Below are 21335 nucleotides of genomic sequence, written 5' to 3' on the forward strand. Positions count from 1 at the left end.
TCACGTCTGCAGTAATAATTAACTAACAGACATGAATCCTAAAAACGAATAATGTCCGAGCAAATCATGACTTTTCACTTTACACCTACCTCTGACTAGGCGTAAGATTTTGTGTCAGACGTAGCACTACGCCGAGATGGCGCAACGGGTATAAATTCTACGCACGACTTAAAGCGCATTTTACGTCTAGCCTAGTCTTACAACCGGGTGTACGTCCAGCTGGTGCAACCGGCCCCTGATGTTTAACTTTCTCATTTTTCTTGCAGAAGCTGAACTGTAAGGAGATCATTGAGGGTTTAGCCAAGGTGCTGAAGAAACACACAGGTACGGAGTGATTTATTTTGTGAAACTGAAGTCAGTATCAGAGTTGATTCTTCAGCGCTGACAGATTCATTTGTTTGTGTGGTTCAGGTTTAAGGAATATTTTGCCTATCACAACTGCTAAAGTGCCTATAGTGAAGTTTGAACACAGGCAGAGCGGACTGGAGGGAGACATCAGCCTCTACAACACACTGGTTGAGACACACTCTCTCTCTTATTATATTATATCATATATCATATCATATCATATATTATATGTGTGTCTATATGAAAAATTGGCTACTTTATTATAATTATTATTATTTATTTATTTCTTTTATTTGAATGTTGTTTTTGTGTGTCAGGCCCAACACAACACCCGGATGCTGGCCACATACGCTGCTATAGACCCTCGTGTGCAGTATCTGGGCTACACTATGAAAGTATTTGCCAAGGTAAGTAATAAATCATAAATGTAATTTTAATTCACAGAATGCAGATAGTTGCGTAAAATATTCCCTGCAATATTCAAACATGCACATTCAGACAGCTAGTGCTAAAGGAATATGTGCGTGAGTAGTTCATCTACAGTAGTACAGTGTTAATTTTGACAGGAAATTTTTATTTAGTCTTAGTCTTTATCTTGAGACGAAAATGCTTAATAGCCTTAGTCACATTTTAGTAATTTGAGTCTTTCATAGTTTTAGTCGACGAAAAGTCATTGCATTTTTGTCAACTTTTAGTCATTACTTTTAGTCAAACTGCAATTACCATCATTTATTTTGGTAGCTATTTTATATGTAGTCTTCAAACAAAAATAGTCAGTAATTCTTCTCTCTTTAGACCAAATCAATTAAGCTTATGGGAAATTTGAATCAAGGATTGAATTTGGAAAAACTTTAATAAATGATGACAATTTTCATTTTTGGGTGAACTATCCCTTTAAGAGTAGTGAAAAGGGAGCAACTTATAAAAATTATAGTTGTTCATATATAATATTTATAATTTATGAAAAAGAATTTATACTTGTGCTACAACTTTTTGGCCTGTGCTACAAAACTTTCAACCTCTGTAGCACCAGTGCTATGTGAAAAAAAAGTTAACGTACAGCCCTGAAGACAGTAGCCTATAGGATGTATTTTGAATGTCTGGTAGTCCTCAAATAACATTATAGTCCCATCTCGTCTTGTTAACGAAGACGCGGCATAGTTTTTATCATCAGATATTAGTTTTAGCTCATCAACGTCTCCTCTTAGTCACAGAAAAAATGTTTGTTAACGAATATTTTTCGTCATCATCTTCGTTGATGAAATTAACATTGCAGTAGTACTTAAATTACGTGCGTTATTTTTGATTATTACATCTTCCTAAAAACGCTCAACATTTAGTAGACCAAAAATTGTACTTGAATGAATTTATTTACAAAATTTCAACTTGCATTTTAATTAAACTCTTTTTCTGATGTTTCAAATGTTTGGGGTCTGTAATTTTTTTTTTTTTTTTTTGAAAGAAATGCTTTTATTAAGCAAGGATGCATTACACTGATCAAACGTGACAGTAAAGACATTTATAGTGATACAGATTTTGATTTCAAATCAAATTGTTCTTTTGATTCATCGAAGAATCCTGAAAAAAAATGCATCTTTATTTCAACTAAAATATTAAGTGGTACAACTGTTTTTAACATTGATAATGAGAAATGCATCTTGAGCAGCAAATCAGCATGAAAGAAATTAATACGTTTATTGAGTAAGGATGCATTAAATTGATCAGAAGTGGCAGTAAAGACATTAATAATGTTACGAAATATTTCGATTTCAAATAAATGCTGTTCTTTTGAACTTTTGAACTTTCTGTTCATCAAAGAATCCTGAAACAAAATGTATAACAAAAATATGAAGCAGCACAATTGTTTTCAACGCTGATAATAATCAAATGCTTACTGAGCAGCAAATCGGTATATTAGAATGATTTCTGAAGGATCATGTGATACTGAAGACTGGAGTAAAATCAGCGCGATTCCGCCTATCCTTCACTAACTTTAAGTTAATCTACAACGAATTGTGACTCCCGGGAAAAGCAAGACGTATCCGGGACCTTATCCCTACACCTTCGGGTGCTAAGGCCATTGTTTCAGATCGCTAGTTCGTGTTTTGGTAGTCTATCCATCCACTGCGGCTGCCATACTGAGAATAGATATGCAAACGCCCCTTATCCGATTGCAATCTAATGACAGGGCATTTTGAAGGACAAGACCAGGGCTGTACAGTGTGACATATATGTCACACGTGCTACGAAAAAACTGGTCTGTGCGATGAATAAATTTACCACTGTAGCACGCATGCGATACAGTTTTGCATGTTCATAACACAGCCGCTTAATAGTGTGAAGTGATTTCTTGTGCTTGTTTGTGTGTGTGAGATTGATTATACTTGGTAGTTAGGGGGGTGCGATATGACGATTTTTGATCGTGGACGATTAAAATGTCTCCACGATCTGCTTTTGAAGAAATATCATTGTATCGTGCTACAGCGCACATTCTATCAGCTGCAGTTCTGGCGCCTCTTTTGAACTTTCTGTTCATCAAAGAATCCTGAAACAAAATGTATAACAAAAATATGAAGCAGCACAATTGTTTTCAACGCTGATAATAATCAAATGCTTACTGAGCAGCAAATCGGTATATTAGAATGATTTCTGAAGGATCATGTGATACTGAAGACTGGAGTAATGATGCTGAAAATTCAACTTTGATCACAGGAATAAATTTACATTTTAAAATCTAAATAGCAAACAGCTGTTTTAATTTGTAAAATATTACTGTAATTACTCTATTTTTGATCAAATAAATGCAGCCTTGGTGAGCAGAAGAGACTTTTTTTCTCATAGACATAAAAAAAAAAATCTTACTCGCCCAAACTTTTGAACAATAGTGTATACATTGAAGAAAATGGTGAAGGAAAAATTCTTCTTATTATTAATTATACAGTTACTAAGAGCTCATAAAACTGTTATTTAATAATAAAGTGTAAATTTAGTGTACCATGTCACTGCTCTCTTTGATAAATTTTCTCCTTATGTGAATGCATAGGAAATTACTGTATGCTATAGTATTGATTACATGCACAGTAGGAGAAAAAGGATGTAAATGTGTGTGTTTTGCAGCGCTGTGACATTGGCGACGCCTCCAGAGGAAGTCTCTCCTCCTATGCTTACATCCTCATGGTGCTGTATTTCCTACAACAGAGACAACCACCAGTCATCCCTGTGTTACAAGAGGTACAGCGCCCTTGCACAGAAGCACTGATGGTTCACTGATAATATCGGTACCATGGTACTGAATGATTGTGTTCTTCAGATATTCGTTGGGAACACTGTTCCTCAGAGGATGGTGGACGGCTGGAACGCTTTCTTCTTCGATGATCTTAATGAGCTGGTAAGCAGGCAATAATGCAGTTTTGTTTGTCACAGTACGTTGAAGAGGTTTCATTCTACTTATATTGTGCCATTTTCATTAATTTAATTGTTTATTAGATATGAACCATTTCATATTTACTTTTCATCAGAAAATCCACAAAAACAAAAAATTGATGGTGTATATTTGGTATTATTAGTAATGATAAAAGTAATCAAATTATTATAGTAATTGTCACTAAATGCACAAATAAAAATGATAAATTATAATATATATATTTTTGTTATTTATAATTATAACAAAAATAATCTGTTATTTAGAGACAAGTAATTACAAAAATAATTAGATTACTTAATATTATAATTATAAATAATATAATATAATAAGTAAACAAATACATACTATCAGTTAATGGATTTTCTGTGTTATTTAGTGACAAGTAATTACAAAAAAAAATAAAGAAGCTCCATAACTGATAGTATGTAGTAATTTTCACTAAATGCACAGAAAAACTTACATTTCTTTGTAATTACTTTTCACTAAATATGCGTTGTGATAGTATATATTTGTTTATAATATTTATAATTCTAATATTAATAATCTAGGTTGTTGTAATTGTCACTAAATACGCAAAGAAAAACAGTAACTTGTATTTTTTTATTTATTTATAATAATAATAATAAATGATTAGTATGTATTTTGATATTATATTTAGCCAACGCCACTGAATGTGATGCACTTTTAGTTTGAGTTCTAATATTCAGTGTTTATTCACTTGGACACTGTAAACAAATTATGCATTCCGATGCATTTTCAAGTGCACTGAGCGTGCATTATTTAATGTGTGTGTTTTTGCGTCCAGCGGCGGCATCTGCCAGAGCTCCATCAGAATAAGGAGACGGTCGGCGAGCTGTGGCTCGGCCTGCTGCGCTTCTACACAGAGGAGTTTGATTTTAAAGAGTGCGTCATCTCCATCCGCCAGCGCAAACGCCTCACCACCTTTGAGAAACAGTGGACGTCCAAATGCATCGCAATCGAAGGTTTGAAACGCTCATTATCGGCATACAGCAACTTTGCTGTCGCTCTGCTCTGAAATACACAAACATTAGAATTACTCCTTTTATTCTGTTTATTCATTTGTTTATTTAATTAATTCAACCTCTAGATCTGCCTTTCTCAATTTTTTTTTTTTTTTAATTAAAGACCATTTTCATAAGCCCAAAATGAATGCATAATTCATTCTAATATCATAAAAAGCATAGATTTTAGAATTATATTTTTAATATATTTTATTCATTTTGTACTATTTTCATTTTGTACATTTTGTATTCATTTCAATTCATTTTTTATAATAGTATTTTATAATTATCCCATCCTTTTTTTCCCAAATAGATTTACAATATTTAATGCACTAAAATACAGTAAAAATTTCAGTTTTTAATTTATATATTTTTATTATATTATTTATGAATTCATTTGTAATTAATTAAATATATTAATATATACTCACTCCTGTTTATATTATTTATTTATAATTATTAATAGGAAATCTATTTAAGTAGTTAATTTTCACTAAATACACAAAGTAATAGTTGATAGTTTATATTTTTGTTTTTATTTATTATATTTTATTAATTTAATTTTTTATATTTTATCATTAAGTGTATGTTAATTTGAGGTATTCCATTGTTTCCAAGTACATTTTAAAATGTTTAATGCACTAAAATACAGTAAATATTTATATTTTTGTTATATTACTTGTAATATTTGGTTTTATTTGATTAAATATACAATAATTATACAATAATGTATATTTATTTTTATTTATAATTATATTAAAAAGTAATCTAATTATTCTTAATAATTGTTTCACTAAATGCACAAAGATAAATGGTGTATATTTAATAATAATAATAATTATTATTATTATTATTATTTTAAAAAATATCAGGTTTTTTAGTATTGTATATTTAGCCAATGTTGAGGTAACTTCACTGAATGTGGCAGTTACAGTTTGACTTCTAATATTTTGCAATATTTAATTTCAAGAAGACGAACAAGAGTGTGTTGCGTGACCCATAGCAATGTTAAATGTTATATGATGTGTTTTTACGTTTATTTTTAACAGATCCCTTTGACTTGAATCACAATCTTGGGGCCGGTGTTTCTCGCAAAAGTAAGCAAAACTATCCCATTCCGCATATCTTTGTGTTTTTCTGCTCTAAACAGCAGTTCTAGTAAATGTACGGTGGATTATGTCTCACTCGTTCTCTCTGCCTTTTATTACGTAGTGACTAACTTCATCATGAAGGCCTTCATCAACGGCAGGAAGCTGTTTGGCACCCCGTTTTACCCTCAGCTGGGAACAGAGGCCGTGAGTCACATTGAAACTGCTCCTGAGCGCCATCAACCTTCATTTCATACCTCGTTTCATCTTCGTGTCTCTGTCTCTCTGTCAGGATTACTTCTTTGACTCGAAGGTGCTGACGGACGGAGAACTGGCTCCTAATGACCGCTGCTGTCGGATCTGCGGGAAGATCGGCCACTATATGAAGGACTGCCCAAAGAGGCGCAGGTGCTGTTCACACACGCAGAAACGATTACCTTTTACAGCGAAGTGCTTAGCTGATCTAGTCTGTTTTCAGAATGAAGAGAAAGGAGAACGAGCGTGAGGAGGAGATCAGGGAGGAGGACAGGGAGCCCAGAGAGAGACGCTGCTTTCAGTGTGGTGATATGGGTCACGTGAGGAGAGACTGTCCCGATTACAAACACCTCCGTCAGAGAGCAGCGCCAGGACCAGGTACAGCTCAAAACTTAATTCAGTCGTTTCTTCTGTCTGCTGATTTGTTCATTAATGCAGCCTCTCTAGAGCTGAATTTCTCAGACCGTACAGTTTATGAATATATTTAATAAATAAATCTAATAAGCATTATCTATCTATCTATCTATCTATCTATCTTATCTGTGTGAGTGTGTGAGTATAGATATATAATTCTATTTTTAAAAATTCATTTTATACATGTTTTATATTATAGATATTTTATCTGTTGTTTCCAAGTAGATTTAACATGTGTAATGCATTAAACTACGTTAAAGAATATAATATATGCATGTATATACACACACACACACACACACATAATATATGCATACAGATAAATAGCTAGATAGCTAAATAGATAGAAACAATAGATGGAATAATTATTTAAAAATGTATAAAAAATTTTTAAAAAAATATAATTAATATAATATCTAAGTACATTTAGCATGTGTAATGCATTAAAAAACTGTAAAAATACAGTTCATGTATTATTATTATTATATGTATATAATTATTTATTTGTAATTAAGTAATTATTTTTAGTAGTTAATTTTCACTATTAATAATTAACTACTATTCACAACTTTTCATTTTTATAAGATAGTTCATGAATATTTCATATATAAAAGCAAAAATAAATATAATAACTATTAATAATGCATAAATAAAAATGTACAAAAATTGACAGATGGATAAATATGAATTAATCCACATTATTTTTTAACATAAGCAATGGACCATTTTCAACTTCAATGTGCATGGCTTCTGGTTTCATCTGCTTGCAGCTATTTTAGCCGAACAAAATAGCTTATGTTGCTTGATACTGTGGAACTGGTATTTGTTATCATATTATTTTAATGTATTATAATCATAAAAAGACTGGTTTGTAGGGCAAATAGTGTTACTTTTTACTGCACTTTACTGTTTACTGTTTTTCTTAAGTATAGTGGCTAATGAATCGGAAGTCTCACACATTCACAGAAATCAGCTTAACTCTTTGTCACAAAATGTGGATGGTTATTGCAAAATAATTTTATAGTCCGTAATTTAATATTGTTTTGTCATTGCTGATTTTATTATGCACTTGATTTTATGTATTTTTTCCTTTACAAACAATAGTCTTGATGCGTCTGTGTCCAGTAGGGGGCAGCATATACAAGCATTTGACTATGATTGCTCTCTATTTTTTCCAGTCCCTCACATGGTCAGGGCCATGGCGAGCTCTCAGTCCATCCCCGTTCCTCAAGGTGCTTCAGTCCAGGATCGGGCCGGACGGACCAGGCAGCTCTCTGAATGTGTAAGGACCAGAACCCTCTACTGTCAGCTGTGGCTGGGTGATAGAGGTCCACCGTCTTTGAGAAGTAGTTGATGTTTCTTGGTATTTTATTGTATGCTTTGAATTTAATTTCTTTTGCCAGTCAAATGAAATTTCAACCAAATAGTTTGGACTAAACAATACTGGTCACAAAAGTACAGTTAAAATTGTTTGTATTTTCTGTACCGGAAGCTCCTAACACCAAGACAAAGTCCTTGTGTGTGTGTGAACACACTTGGCAATAAAGCTCTTTTTGATTCTGATTCTGATTCTGAAAATCTGGTTTAATTTTGAAAAATGTATATTTGATCTATGTATTATTTATTTCTAGTTAAAATTAATCTTCAACCATTTTCAACAAACAAAAATGTTTTTATTTAATTTATATGATATGTATTTAGATTTATGTTGTATTATTTATTTTGTAATTATATTAATAATTATCTAATTATTTTAGTTTACTTTTCAGTAAATATACAAATGATGACTGTTAGTATGTATTTATAATATTATTTAGAAATTATATAGTGTGTATAATAAAGTAAATATTATTTTATATTAATTTATTAATTATAAATTAATAATTATTATATTAATATTTATAATTAAAAAATAATACATCTGTTTTTTAATTAACCTTTTTCACAAAAAAAATGATTTAGCAATTAGATATGTTGTATATATGAATTATATTTCTGTTTGTAATTTTTTTAGAATTTATATTTAACAAAGTATAATTAGTAATTAATTTTCACAAAATAGTCTAAGAAAAATTGAAACTATATACATATAGAATTATGTATTTACTGAATATATAGAATTATATATATATATAATTATGTATATACGCTGATATTTACAGATGTTAGCATGGTATTGGCATGAAAAGTGTATTAAAATTGTGATATTCAAGGTTTTGCTTAATTTTTTGTTTGCCAAAAAATCATTCACCCAGCAACAGAACATCAATTTTCATATTTTCATTATGGTTTTTAGATGAACTGACGCTTTTTCTGTCTGTTTCCTTTCAGTCTGATACGCGTCAGACTCCTCCGTACTCCCCTCAGCCATCTCCCTACAGCCAGGCATCCGTCTCTCCGCAGAACAGCAAGCCTTCCTCTGCATCCTCTACCTCCAAACCCTCCCAACCGCAGCCGCAGGTTCCCCAGGTCCAGCTCCCCATCTTCAGCTTCCCCCACTCCCACCCGGGCCAGTATCACACCGGGCTCTCGGCGCTGGGCCTCCTGCCTGCCCACCCCCAGCAGCCGCCCCTCACCTCGGCCTCCTGGCCCATCCACGGCCCTCTCATCCAGGGCTCCGGGGCCTCCGCCGCCTCCGGCCACCCGTCCTCTCCAGTGAGCCCCGCCCCAATGAACCTGAACGACCCCAGCATCATCTTCGCTCAGCCGTCGACGGGACGGGCGGCTGGTGGAGTGGGCGGCGGCCCCGCCAGAGAAAGGGGGCACCCCTGGCACAATCACCATCTCAATCCGGGGCCACTGGTGAGGAACGGCACCGTAAACAAGACAGGTACACACACACGTGGTGCTCACACTCACTGGTTAGTGTGTCTGTCGCTCGGTTTCAAAACCTAGTGAAATGCTTTCTAAGCAGATTTTCCTTATGGAGATCTAGGCTTTATGCAAATAGCATTCTGATTTCAATTAATTTTGACATTAACATGTTGCTAAGCTGTCACAGTAAAAAAAAAAAAAATATCGAAGTAAATGCCACGGTATAAAATTGTCTATTTTTTAATGCTGTTATGGAAAAATGTATTCTTATTCTTATTATTATTAAATATAATTATTAAATAATGAATAAGTAATCTAGTTATTTTAGTAATTACGTTTTAATAAATGAACATAACCGACAAATTAAAACTGATAATATTAGCAAATGTCTTTTATTTTGCACAGTCGGAACAAATTATTCTTTAAAAAAACATTTAGTCAGGATAATATTTTAATATTTTATCCTCAAAATCAAAAGGACAACAAACAAGAAGTTGTATTTTGCATTAAGAAAATGCAATAAATAAATGAAATTGCAGCTGTTACTGTAATTCAAAAGAAAATTTTTTATTTTTTGGTAACTTGTAATAATTAGTACATTTGTAAGGTTCAGGACCCTTTTTTACATTTTGCTTTTTTAATATGAAATTAGATTTTGCATTAAGAAAAATACTGTTTGGTTATTACTAATTAATTTGAGCTATTGGGGGCAAATACCAAAATGTCAAAAAAATAAACAAATAAAATTAATTAGAAAATTAAAAAAAAATACTTTTTTTTTGGCGCTCATGTAACCAAGGCTATTTGGGTATGGAAAATAATATTAACCAGTAGTGAAGTAGCCTTAAGTATTTCTATCCAATCAAATCCTGATGAATAAGATCCAGCTCAACATTATTTGCTGCTAAATATATGGTTGTGTTCAGAGATGAATGAAGTCAGTGCAGTGTCTGTTTGAGAGCTCAGGTAAGTGTCACAGGTGTTTTGGGTTCACCGGGTGACTCCACAGCTGTTAGACTAAACACTGGGAACTGGTTTTACTAGACTAGGCTTGCCCTTGATTAGAGCTGTTTCACCTATAACCCTATGAAATCACAGTCTAATAAAAACCTTGGTTATTGAAACTAGTTTAAAGGGGTCCTATTATGCTCTTTTACAAAGTCTTGATTTTGCAAATTTTAATAATTTTATAAACTAGTGCTTTCTTTGTTTTCGGTTTAAGAGATGAAGTCGACGACACTGACTCGTCATCTCCACAGTACTGCTGCGCCTGTATGCATGTTTCATACGGATTACATAATCTGAGAATATTTGTTTTACTAGTGACCTGAAAGCTTGTGGTTTCATAATGGTTGTGTGACAGTTTGAAAATTGTGTTTGTTATTTTGCTGTCTGTTAGTTCAGAGCTGTGTGTTCACTTCTCTCTCTATATCTCAGATCCTAATTTCCCATCTCAGTTTGGCGGTGTGAGTCAGGGCTCTCGGTCCTGGGATCACAGCAGTGCTGCTCCGTATTCGCTGTCTCCATCCTTCATGCCCTACCGTCTGCCACCCTACCTGCAGCAGCCCAACAAACCCTTCATCTCACAAGGTACCAGTTGGTGTTTCGCGCTCAAGTTCACAGAGACCGAGACGGCAGAAAGCGCATCCTGTTTGCTTTCATTATTTCACAAAAGCGCGATTTGTTTTTATTGTGAGTGCAATAGACAGTTAGACTCTTATCTGTATGAACAAAAATGACCAGTATTTTAAGAGCAAGTGAGCGCACCGGCGCCTCCATCTGTCCTGCAGTGAGAGCACGCTGCTGTTCAGCTCCACTCCGCACATCTCTCTTGGTTAACATTAGATTGAGCGGACATGTAAAGTTGCTAATACTTACATATTTCAGATGATAAGCCATATTTGAGGTCGATGAATGATAGGTGAGCGTTTGGATGTCCTGCCCGATGTAGGCCTACTGTATTACCACATAGACCAGCCGTTAACGATCTGTCCATCACAGACTGCGTGACTTCGCCTGTGGAATTTTTTTACTTTTTTTTTTTTTCCCTGCGATTTTTCTGCTTTTTTTGCTAACGATTAGTCGACTATTAGGGGGCAGCCCTATGTATTTATTTATTCATTCATGCAATTTTGCTTTCTTAAGGAGAAAGGCTTTAGATAGGAAAATCATACCCAAAAGAACCTAAAAATTTATACCCAAATACCCCCCAAAAAGTAAAATGAAGCCTAATTTAATTTAATTTTTTGTTTTTTCAAAATAGCAAAATCAAAACCAGCAAGTCAGTTATGTGGTGTCAAAAACATTTCCTACAGCAAACCAAGACATCAGACCAAAAAAAAAAGAGCACAAAAAAAAATCAAGAAAACTAAAAGAAAAAAGAAAAAAATCAAACCAACATGTTATTTTATTTATTTTTTTAGGGGAATCCATGCTTAATTGTCTTAATGTCAGAATGCAAAATTATTTGAACTATAACTATTTGAACTATTAAAAGAACTATTTGATGCATGCAACATGTTTTCCATAGACATTAACACTCTGAATATTCCTCTCTATGGTTTTTACAGGCCACAAATGTGCACACTGATAAATCAGGAAACATTTCCACTCACAACAGCCTTTTTTTGCCTCTCTTGCAGGTTCTGTGGTGGCAAATCAACATTACCCGCTGATTCAACACGGTCGGCACGGCCATCTCAACTACATTCAACAGAAGAAATGAAGAAAGACACTTTGTAAACCAATGCCCAAGGTCCTTATAGAAAAAAAGAGACTAACTTTGCATCATTTGGAAACTTTTTAAAATGAATTTTATCATTTTTGTACAGTTTTTATGTTTTATTTTCCTTTTATTTCTGTGTGTATCATCACATTGATTTGTGATACAAAATGTCAAATATTTTAATGCCCCTATTTTTGGAGGGGTACAAAAAAGTGTTTTTATTTTATGTGTAAAATAAGGATTTAAAATGTATTTACTTTATTTTTATTAGCTGTATTCTTATTTTGCTTGCATAAGGACAAAGGCTTTAGATAGGAAAATCAAACATAACCCACTAAGACAATTATGTAGTGCCAAAAACTTCCCTATAGCAAACCAAGAAAACAGACAAAAAAAGAGCAGAAAAAAATTAAGAAAAGACCAAAAAAAATAAAGAAAAAGCAAACCCAACATGCTTATGTGTTGCCTTTTATATATCTTTTTAATTGCCTTTTTATATATTTTTTTATTGTTTAAAAATGTCAGGTATCGCATGACTGCAACAATCTGAGCTAAAAGCATTTTCAATGCCTTTTACGTCACTTTTACATCCCTTTCCAGACCTCTTGCATAGTTTCATTAATAAAGACAAGATTAGGGTGTAGAATATCCATTGGCTGTGCTGAGATTTAGTGTCAACAATGAACATGGTAGTAGAGAACTTTGAACTTGTCAGTTATTTATTAAACTTGCACAACTTGTCTTCTGCAGCATGTTTATTCCTCTTTGCAGTGAGTGGACTTTGCTTAGGTCCATTTACTCATGCTAGTGTGTTTATAAAAGGAAAATGAGTGTTGTGCAGGAGTATGGTTTTTTTGTTCTTTGTCTTGATTGGTTAGAACCTTAGCAGGAATTACTAGCATAACCATACAAAAACATGAACAGGCACGTCAAACTCCCACCCCCACTGTGTCCTCCCCCTTTGCCCTGTTTTTATAAAGCACACGGTCATCAGCTGCTCTTGTGTTTGTCTTGAAATGTGTCTATCAGCATGTGGACGACTCTCATGAAGCTAGATCTGGCCTCTGTAGGCATAGCTCTGTCTCTGAGTTTTATTTTTATAGTTCTGTTTGAAATCTTCAGGATTAATTCCTACAGAACTCAAACTCCACCTGGTCCCAGACCGCTGCCTTTTGTGGGAACCATACCATATTTTTTAAAGAACCCAATGGAGTTCATAAGATCAGTAAGTCTTTCTTTGAACTTGTTGTATAGGGGCTTTGTTTTTGTGGAAAGGTGTCTTATGTTCATCTTACTCTGTAAAATGGACGTGCTATGTTGACTTCATTCACAGGTGAGACAATGTCTAAGCCACCTTAGTTGTATTTAAATGCTGTGAAATCTTCTCTGAGCAGTTATCTCAGTATGGAGAGATGACCACTGTCTATCTTGGGAGAAAGCCAGCAATATTCCTCAATACAATCGAGGTCATGAAGGAAGCCCTGGTCCAAAATGCTTCATCTTTTTCTGGAAGGCCACCTATTCCACTGCTAATCTGGATCACTGAAGGATATGGTCAGTAATACACTACTGACAGTGCATTTGAAAATGTTGGTGTTGTAGGATACTTGAACATACAAATTTTAAAAGTGCTGTATGTAATTTGTTTTGACTGTACTAAAGCATAAAAATAATGTTATATGTAGATATTAAGAAAACATGCTAAATTCACATACCGGTTTCTCCGAAAAATGCTACAGCTAGTTATTCTATTTTGAAATGTGTGTTCCATGTCGGTATGTCTGTTTTGTTTTGGTTTGTGATTAAACCCATTGCCAATTTTCCCAATAGTATTTCAACACCCCGGTTTGCCAGTTGGCAGAAAAAAATTGCATATGGAAGCCAGCAAATGAAACAAACTGGGTCAGAGATCACAGATTCTACTCGACATAAAAACCCTCAGCATCCATCTAAAAAGCTCTATGACCAGAGGCACATTAAAGCGTGGATAAATCAACTCATCAACTTGCAGTATAAGGCTTGTCGCCTTCCTTTGTCCTCAATCTGGCAACCCGCATGACCGTTGAGTCTTAGGAGGAGGGGGTGGGAAAAACAGTATTTTGAATTTGGACTGCATTGTCCATTTCAACTGCTAGCTGTCAATATTACATACTGCACATTTAAATTGAAAATTGAAAAAGTGAATTAATTTAAATATTGTCAATAGGTGCCGTAACCAATGGCTCTTCATTATAAAGTTTGTACTATGGCGTTATAATAGAGACCTTGCTGGAAAATGAAGGTAAAACCAGCTTCTTACATGGATTTTTGTAACTGGATCTGGGCCTCAAGTGATTTGCTTGTCTGTGGGCTTTTGTCAGCCAATGATGCCAAGGTCAACTTTTTAGACCATCTTGGTCAAGATTTTAGGCTGGTAGACCTGTGAATCTAAGTTGTTTAATCGTCTTTCTTTGTTCAACTTGTCTGTGTATTTTCAAGTATCTCTGAAGGTCTGTTCTCTCTCTGTAAGGTATTGTAATGGCCACATTTGGCCACTCCTGGAAGCAGCAGAGACGGTTTGCTCTGCACACGCTCAGGAACTTTGGCCTGGGGAAGAAGTCTGTGGAGGAACGTGTGACAGAGGAAAGCAGTTACCTGGTTCCTGAAATGCTCCAGTTGGAAGGTTATTGAGTATTTTAGCCTCTGTTTGAACTAGTGTTGTCACGGTACCAAAATTTCAGTATTCGGTACCGATACCGGTGAAAATCCACGGTTCTCGGTACCAATTTCGGTACCAAAGCAAAACACAAAAACATGCTAATTGAACAACATTTTTATTAATAACGTTAAACAAAAATGAAATGTACAAAACCAATGCCATTCTTTATACTTATTTAAAATTGTTTCAAGTTTTTCCACAAGTAATAAAAGTATGAAAAAAGTGAAATACCGGGTCTTTTGACAACACTAGTTAGAAACAAACTTTAAACATGCTACTTCACGCAAGCATGTGGACGTAATGATTGGACAAAACATTTCAAGTACATTTATTTGTTCTTGTTGCTGGGGTGGTCACAAGCCTCAGTATTTAGGTTAGCTTCAAGTGTCATTAAACCCGATTTGATGTTATAGTTTTTTTAATGAATTTACTTGGCAAGATTCTCTTCAAAGTATTAAAACGGTCCTTGCCAGAGACTAACACATGGTTTTCTTTCTTGAAGGCGAGCCGTTTGACCCCCAACATGCAATACAGAATGCCATATCCAATATTATCTGTTCCATTGTGTTTGGGGATCGTTTTGACTACGATAACAAGCGCTTCGCATACCTTCTGGAAATCTTGAGGGAGAATATCATTCAGTCAGGATCCCTTGTTGGACAGGTATGAGCAAGTCCCTAGCTTTGCTATATCCTGTTATCCAGATGGATCAGGAGGTGGATCTTGTTTCATTGTGTGCATTCCCATAGGTTGTCAACGCATTGCATTGTTAAACTCTACCAAACTTTACCACAGGTCACTCATGCTATGTCAAATCTTCAACTTCTCTTAACTCTTCTTGTATTTGTTTGTCAAAACCACCAAGGAATATGTGATGGATGGTCCAATAAAGCTGTAGGTAACAATAGAAACTACTTGACTAGGGATGTCCAGTCCTGCTTCTGGAGGTCCAACTACTTGCAGAGTTTAGCTCAAACTCCTCGTAACCTCACTTGAAAAAACTAATCAAGGTCTTTAGGATTATTAGAAACTAAGCAGGTGTTTAGGAACAGGTTGCAACATAAAACTGCCGGAAGGTGGTGCTCCAGTAGCAGGACTGGAGACTCCTGCCATTGATGCAGCATAGTTATGCAAAGCCTTTTTCTTTTCCAGGTGTTTAACTTGCTTCCCATCATCAAACATTTCCCAGGGCCACACCAGAAAATGTATCAGAATGCAGAAGAGTTGAAAGATTTCATCAGGGAAGCAGTCAAAATGCACAGAGAAAATCTGGATGCAGACAGTCCACGGGACTTCATTGATGCCTACCTGCTAGAGATCGAGAAAGTGAGATAATCATGAACAACCACTATGAAAACATTCATAATCCACTCTTTGATGGTAGTTAGTGGGAGCTTCATTCCCAATCCTAACCCTGAGTGGTTGAGGGGTTTTTGTTTCAGGACTAACAATAGTCTAGCGGTGAAATCATGGTAAGCTGCTAGGGAACTAAATATGCTTGGATAAACTGAAATGCTTTCTGTTTGCCTTGGAGTAGCAAAAGTCCAACGAGGACTCAACGTTTCATGAGGATAACATGGTTATGTCAGTAGCTGACCTGTTTCTGGCTGGAACCGACACCACAGCGACCACCATCAGATGGGGGCTCATCTACTTGACTCAAAACCCACATGTACAAGGTACTTGTATCTTAAACAGTAAAGCATGGTGCCTGTACTGATGAGTGCCACTAGGGGGTACTAATGTTTTGAGTAATGCAAGGCAATTGTGCAAGCAAATAAAAACTATGCTGATAGCATGTGAAACGGTGTTCCTGTGTCGATGATCTGTGCAAAATATAAAGGAAACATGGTACCAGGAGAAATAGATAAAAAGTTTACAAAATGAGTGTAAATAGCATCCGACAGCCAAACGAGCTGAATTTGAGTGGAAATGTCCATGCTATTTGGAAATCCTTCAAGCAGAGCTTCGAGCTATACCTGTTAGCGACGGGGCTGGAGAGGGATAATGACTGCCGGAAGATTGTGCTGCTTCTCACGGTGGCGGGCCGATCTGCGATAGATGACTTCAACACGTTCCAGTTCTCTGAGGAAGAGCAAGATAAGTACGATGTTGTTATGGCAAAGTTTGAGGACTATTGTACACCAAAGAAAAACGAAACATGAACGCTATGTTTTTTGTAATCGGATGCAGAAAGGAGAGACTATTGAACAATACGTGACAGATTTACATCTGAAAAGCCAATCGTGCAACTTTGAGAGTTTGTCTGATTCGATGATCAGGGATCAAATAGTCATTGGCACCTGGATAAGAAACTAAGACGACAGATACTCGGGGCAACTGAATTGACTTTGGATAAAGCAATTTGCATCTGCCAAGCATCAGAGAGAGCGAACGTACAATTTAAATCCTTCGACGCAGAAAGCGAGCCTGCAGCAGCAATGGATGTCGTGCGCAAACGCACAAAGAAAACTGTTAAAGAAAAACACTGCAAACCAAGACAAAAGAACAACAAGGACTGTAACCGATGTGGTACCAACCATGCACCACAGAAATTCCCGGCTTATGGTAAAGACTGTCACAAGTGTGGTGGAAAAAATAATTTTGCAAGATGCTGCTTCACTAAAAAAAAGTTTGAGTTGTAGAAAGAGTCAAGGACACCAGCGACAGCAATGATGAGGATGAGCAGTTCTTCGTGGAGGCTGTGGTGGAGGAAGCGAGCACCAAGGACGAGTGGATAGATCATCTAGATGTCAACAGAGTGACTGTACCCTTTAAACTGGACACCGGCGCACAATTGAACCTTCTGCCAACGAGAGAATTCGACAGACTGAGAAAGAAGCCAAACGTGCATGACAGAAAAATAAGCATACGAACTTACAATGATGAGCCGATTCCCACAAATGGGGAATGTAGGATCACACTGACATCAAAAACAGGACAGTCTGTGAATGTAATGTGTGTGTGTGTGTGTGTGTGTGTGTGCTGGTAGAGAGTAACAGACAGCCTATATTTGGGCTGAAGGCTTGTGAAAACTTGGGGCTCATAAAGAGAGTGCATGTGATAAACAGTAAAGCAGTTACACAGAGTGACACTGCTGAGAAACAGAATGAGATGGTAACTAGTGTTAACAAGATAGTACCAAGTGTGTTTGAAGGTGTGGGTTGTCTACTAGGCAAACACGAGATACAGCTGAAAGAAAATCGTCAAGCAGTCATACATCCAGCCAGGAAGGTACCAGTTGCCCTCAAAGAAAGGTTGAGATCTGAATTGCAATCTTTGATCGGGAAATGAATAATAAGAAAAATAGAGGAGCCAACAGAGTGGGTAAATTCAGAAAAACGGAAATCTAAGACTTTGCATAGATCCAAGAGATTTAAATAAGTGGTTTAAAAGTGAACACTACAAGTTGCCAACAAAGACTGACATAACAAGCACAATGTCAGGTGCACGTTATTTCTCTAAACTGGATGCATCGTCAGGTTTCTACCAAATTGTCCTGGATGAAGAAAGTGCTAAGTTGTGTACTTTCAATACACCCTTCGGTGTTCACTGTTTCCTTCTCTTACCTTTTGGTATCTGTTCGGCGCCAGAGGTATTTCACAGGACAATGCAACAGTTGTTTGATGGTATGGAAGGTGTGGGAGTATTCCTGGATGACATAATAATATGGGGAAGAACGCAAAATGAGCATGACAAAAGACTCCTGTGAAGTGTTAAAACAAGAGCAAAAGTCAGAACTTGAAACTAAACAGACAAAAATGTGAATTTGGAGTGACGGAGATCACTTACCTCGGAGATAAGCTATCTGCGGCAGGAATACAGCCAGACCCAGAAAAAACGTGAGCTGTAACTGACATGTCAGCGCCTAAAGACAAAACAGAGTTACAGGGAGCATTGGGGGTAGTCAATTACATAAGTAAATTAATACCCAAGCTTTCTGCCAACACAAAAGCGATGCGTAGCTTGCTGGAGAAAAAGAGTGAATGGCAATGGGAGCACCACCATGCACAAGTATGGGAAAAGCTCAAGAACAGCCTCATAATGGAGCCAGTGCTTACATTTTATGATCCGGAGAAACCAGTCAGAGTGTCAACTGATGCGTCCAAAGACGGACTTGGAGCGGTATTACTCCAAAAACTTGGAACTGAGTGGTTTCCTATAGCGTATGCATCATGCACAATGACAGCAGCAGAAAGAAATTACGCACAGATTGAAAAAGAGACATTAGGCGTAGTTTTCGGCTGCGAGAATTTCCTTGAATATGTGTACGGCAGGGAAGTGATTATAGAGACCGACCACAAACCTCTTGCGATTTCAGCAAAGGCCCTGGGTGATGCACCACCACGCATCCAGCATCTTCTGTTGCGCTTACAGAAGTACCATTTGAGTTTACTCCAGGTCAGTGGTGTGCACAGACCTCTGGAGGGGCAGGGGCTAAGCAACATTGCTAGGGCACAATCACGGTCCGGGGTGGAGGGTCCCCCCTTGGTAGTGTGTCCAGGGGCACATAGACCGGACCGAAAGGGCACTTTAGTGTCGGCGATTAAAGGGGCAGAGGCTCGAGCCCCCTCTGTGCACGCCACTGCTCCAGGTAAATTCCTGGTAGTGGACAATGCTCTTAGCAGAGCCAGTCTGTGTCACACTGGATAAAGCAGCACGGAAAATTATATTCAAATTCATGTGGATTGGGTAGTGAGCCAGATACCTGTGTCAAGACAGAAGTAGGTTGAGTTTGCAGATGCAACAGCAAGTGACAGCGTATTACAGGAAGTAATTTGTAAGCCCAACTCACCTGGACACGGGACGCTGCCAAGCCCATATCAGCATGTCAGAGATGAGCTTTCTGTCATCGACTGAGTTCGTCTTAAAGGAAGGAGGATTGTAGTCCCTAGTAAAAAGAGAAAACAAATGACTGAGCTCATACACGAAGGCCATATGGGTATTGAGAAATGTAAACGCCGTGCCCGAGATGTGATGTACTGGCCCTATGTGAATAGAGACATCGAGTCAAAAGTACAGCGCTGTGAGATTGGTCAACAACACCGATACAAACCGCAGAAAGAGCCACTCTTACCTCATTATAAACCATGTGAACCATGGAGGAAAGTCAGAGCTGATTTGTTCCAACTGAATGGGAAAGATTACCTGGTTGTCATGTCATACCTCTGCAAAGCATGTGATCTTGCATTTGAAAACAATTTTTGCGAGACATGGAATCCCAGTCACTGTAGTCGGTGACAATGGACCTCAATTCTGTGGGCTGACATTCAAAGAGTTTGCAAGGCAGTATGGATCCGAACCCGTAACATCAAGTCCATATTACCCACAGTCAAATGGGTTAGCCAAAAAGGCAGTGCAGATTGTGAAACATCTGCTGAAGAAAGCAGCTGAAGCAGTAGAAGATCCTCACCTTGCAATCTTGAACTATAGGTCAACACCTTTAGAAGGTGGGAAGTCTCCAGCAGAATTACTGATGGGTAGGAAGCTGAGGACAAAGCTACCCTCAGCTGAACATCTGCTACAAAACAAAGACCAGTTTTCACCTAGGAAATGCAGCTCTAACGTCGCATACAACAAAACCGCAAGACCTTTACGCCCACTGGAATGTAAATATTTGGTTAGAGTAAGATGTGATGGAAAATGGGGACCTAAAGCAAAGGTTCTGAAGGAGATCATGCCTAGATCGTATGAAGTACTCGCCGAGTATGGTAATGCTCTTTGCAGAAGCAGGAGGGATTTGAACAGAATTTGTTGAAAATTCCTAAAACAGAATTCAACGAGGATGTCAGAATCAATTGTCCTGTGGCTCCAAAAGAACACAGTGAAGACAGTGATGTAGGGCAGTGTTTCCCAACCGGGGTGCCGCCTGTCGAGAGCAGGGGTGCCAAGTAAAAAATCCTTTTTTAATATTTTTAAATTGCTAAAATGTAAAAAAAAAAAGCATGTATTATATAATATCCATTTCTGATGTCGCCAATAATTTGAGATGCACCAAAATTCTGGCTGCCGAAAATTAGTTCACCGCTCAGGTTTCACTTTCACGTGGTGTGTCGCTCTGCATATTATCCCACTCTATGCGTGTGCGCTCTGCTCAGTCGCTCATGGCCTACGTGAGCGCTCCACTCATATACCGTTCATCGGAACAGCAAAGTCCACTCAAAAATTGAGCCGACAGGAAACCTCTATATAGTACAGTATTGTTTCTGTTTGCAACAGCCCTACTGTGCTGTAACATGATGTGGTATATGGGCAGCTCTGGCAATGCTGCCTTCTCATTCATTGATCTGCTAACCGCTATGTTATGCTCACATGTTTCTAGGACTAAACATTATTTGGATAATTGGTAAAAAAAAAAAAACGAAATCTCTTAATAGCCCTACTGTTAGACCTACCTGAAAAACTAAAAAGCAATTTATTTCATTTGTAGGCCTATCGTTATTTTTTATTTGTGCTATCATTAGTAATATTTAATTGTTCTTATTTTATTACTGACTGCTTGCTTGTCATTTTTTTATTCAATTCAAAGTTTGAAATCAAGCTATCT

General features: G+C 36.7%; 2 protein-coding genes across 6 annotated transcripts in view; both read left to right on the forward strand.

The window, feature by feature from the left end:
• The window catches only part of tut4 (terminal uridylyl transferase 4), a 32461-nt gene extending 20351 nt beyond the window's left edge, over positions 1–12110 (forward strand). The window contains exons 17-30 of one of the 5 annotated variants that reach the window (XM_016574855.1): positions 267–324; positions 412–515; positions 666–755; positions 3466–3579; positions 3659–3736; positions 4578–4755; positions 5844–5891; positions 6007–6089; positions 6175–6290; positions 6361–6515; positions 7730–7833; positions 8883–9381; positions 10803–10955; positions 12008–12110. In XM_016574855.1, the coding sequence (XP_016430341.1) occupies positions 267–324; positions 412–515; positions 666–755; positions 3466–3579; positions 3659–3736; positions 4578–4755; positions 5844–5891; positions 6007–6089; positions 6175–6290; positions 6361–6515; positions 7730–7833; positions 8883–9381; positions 10803–10955; positions 12008–12090 (1863 nt within the window). In that variant the 3' untranslated portion in view covers positions 12091–12110. Of the gene's footprint in view, positions 1–266; positions 325–411; positions 516–665; positions 756–3465; positions 3580–3658; positions 3737–4577; positions 4756–5843; positions 5892–6006; positions 6090–6174; positions 6291–6360; positions 6516–7729; positions 7834–8882; positions 9382–10797; positions 10956–12007 lie in introns of those variants that run through there. The other 4 variants (XM_016574857.1, XM_016574856.1, XM_016574858.1 and 1 more) reach the window with 4 other exon arrangements.
• A 932-nt stretch (positions 12111–13042) lies between these two features.
• The window catches only part of LOC107757395 (cytochrome P450 2B19-like), a 19645-nt gene continuing 11352 nt past the window's right edge, over positions 13043–21335 (forward strand). The window contains exons 1-6 of the mRNA XM_016574863.1: positions 13043–13315; positions 13485–13644; positions 14600–14752; positions 15291–15451; positions 15941–16114; positions 16326–16467. Of these exons, the coding sequence (XP_016430349.1) occupies positions 13121–13315; positions 13485–13644; positions 14600–14752; positions 15291–15451; positions 15941–16114; positions 16326–16467 (985 nt within the window). The 5' untranslated portion in view covers positions 13043–13120. The remainder of the gene's footprint in view (positions 13316–13484; positions 13645–14599; positions 14753–15290; positions 15452–15940; positions 16115–16325; positions 16468–21335) is intronic.

This window comes from Sinocyclocheilus rhinocerous, unplaced genomic scaffold (genome assembly GCF_001515625.1).
Source record: "Sinocyclocheilus rhinocerous isolate Xijiao unplaced genomic scaffold, SAMN03320098_v1.1 scaffold3248, whole genome shotgun sequence".
Taxonomy (NCBI): Eukaryota; Metazoa; Chordata; class Actinopteri; order Cypriniformes; family Cyprinidae; genus Sinocyclocheilus; species Sinocyclocheilus rhinocerous.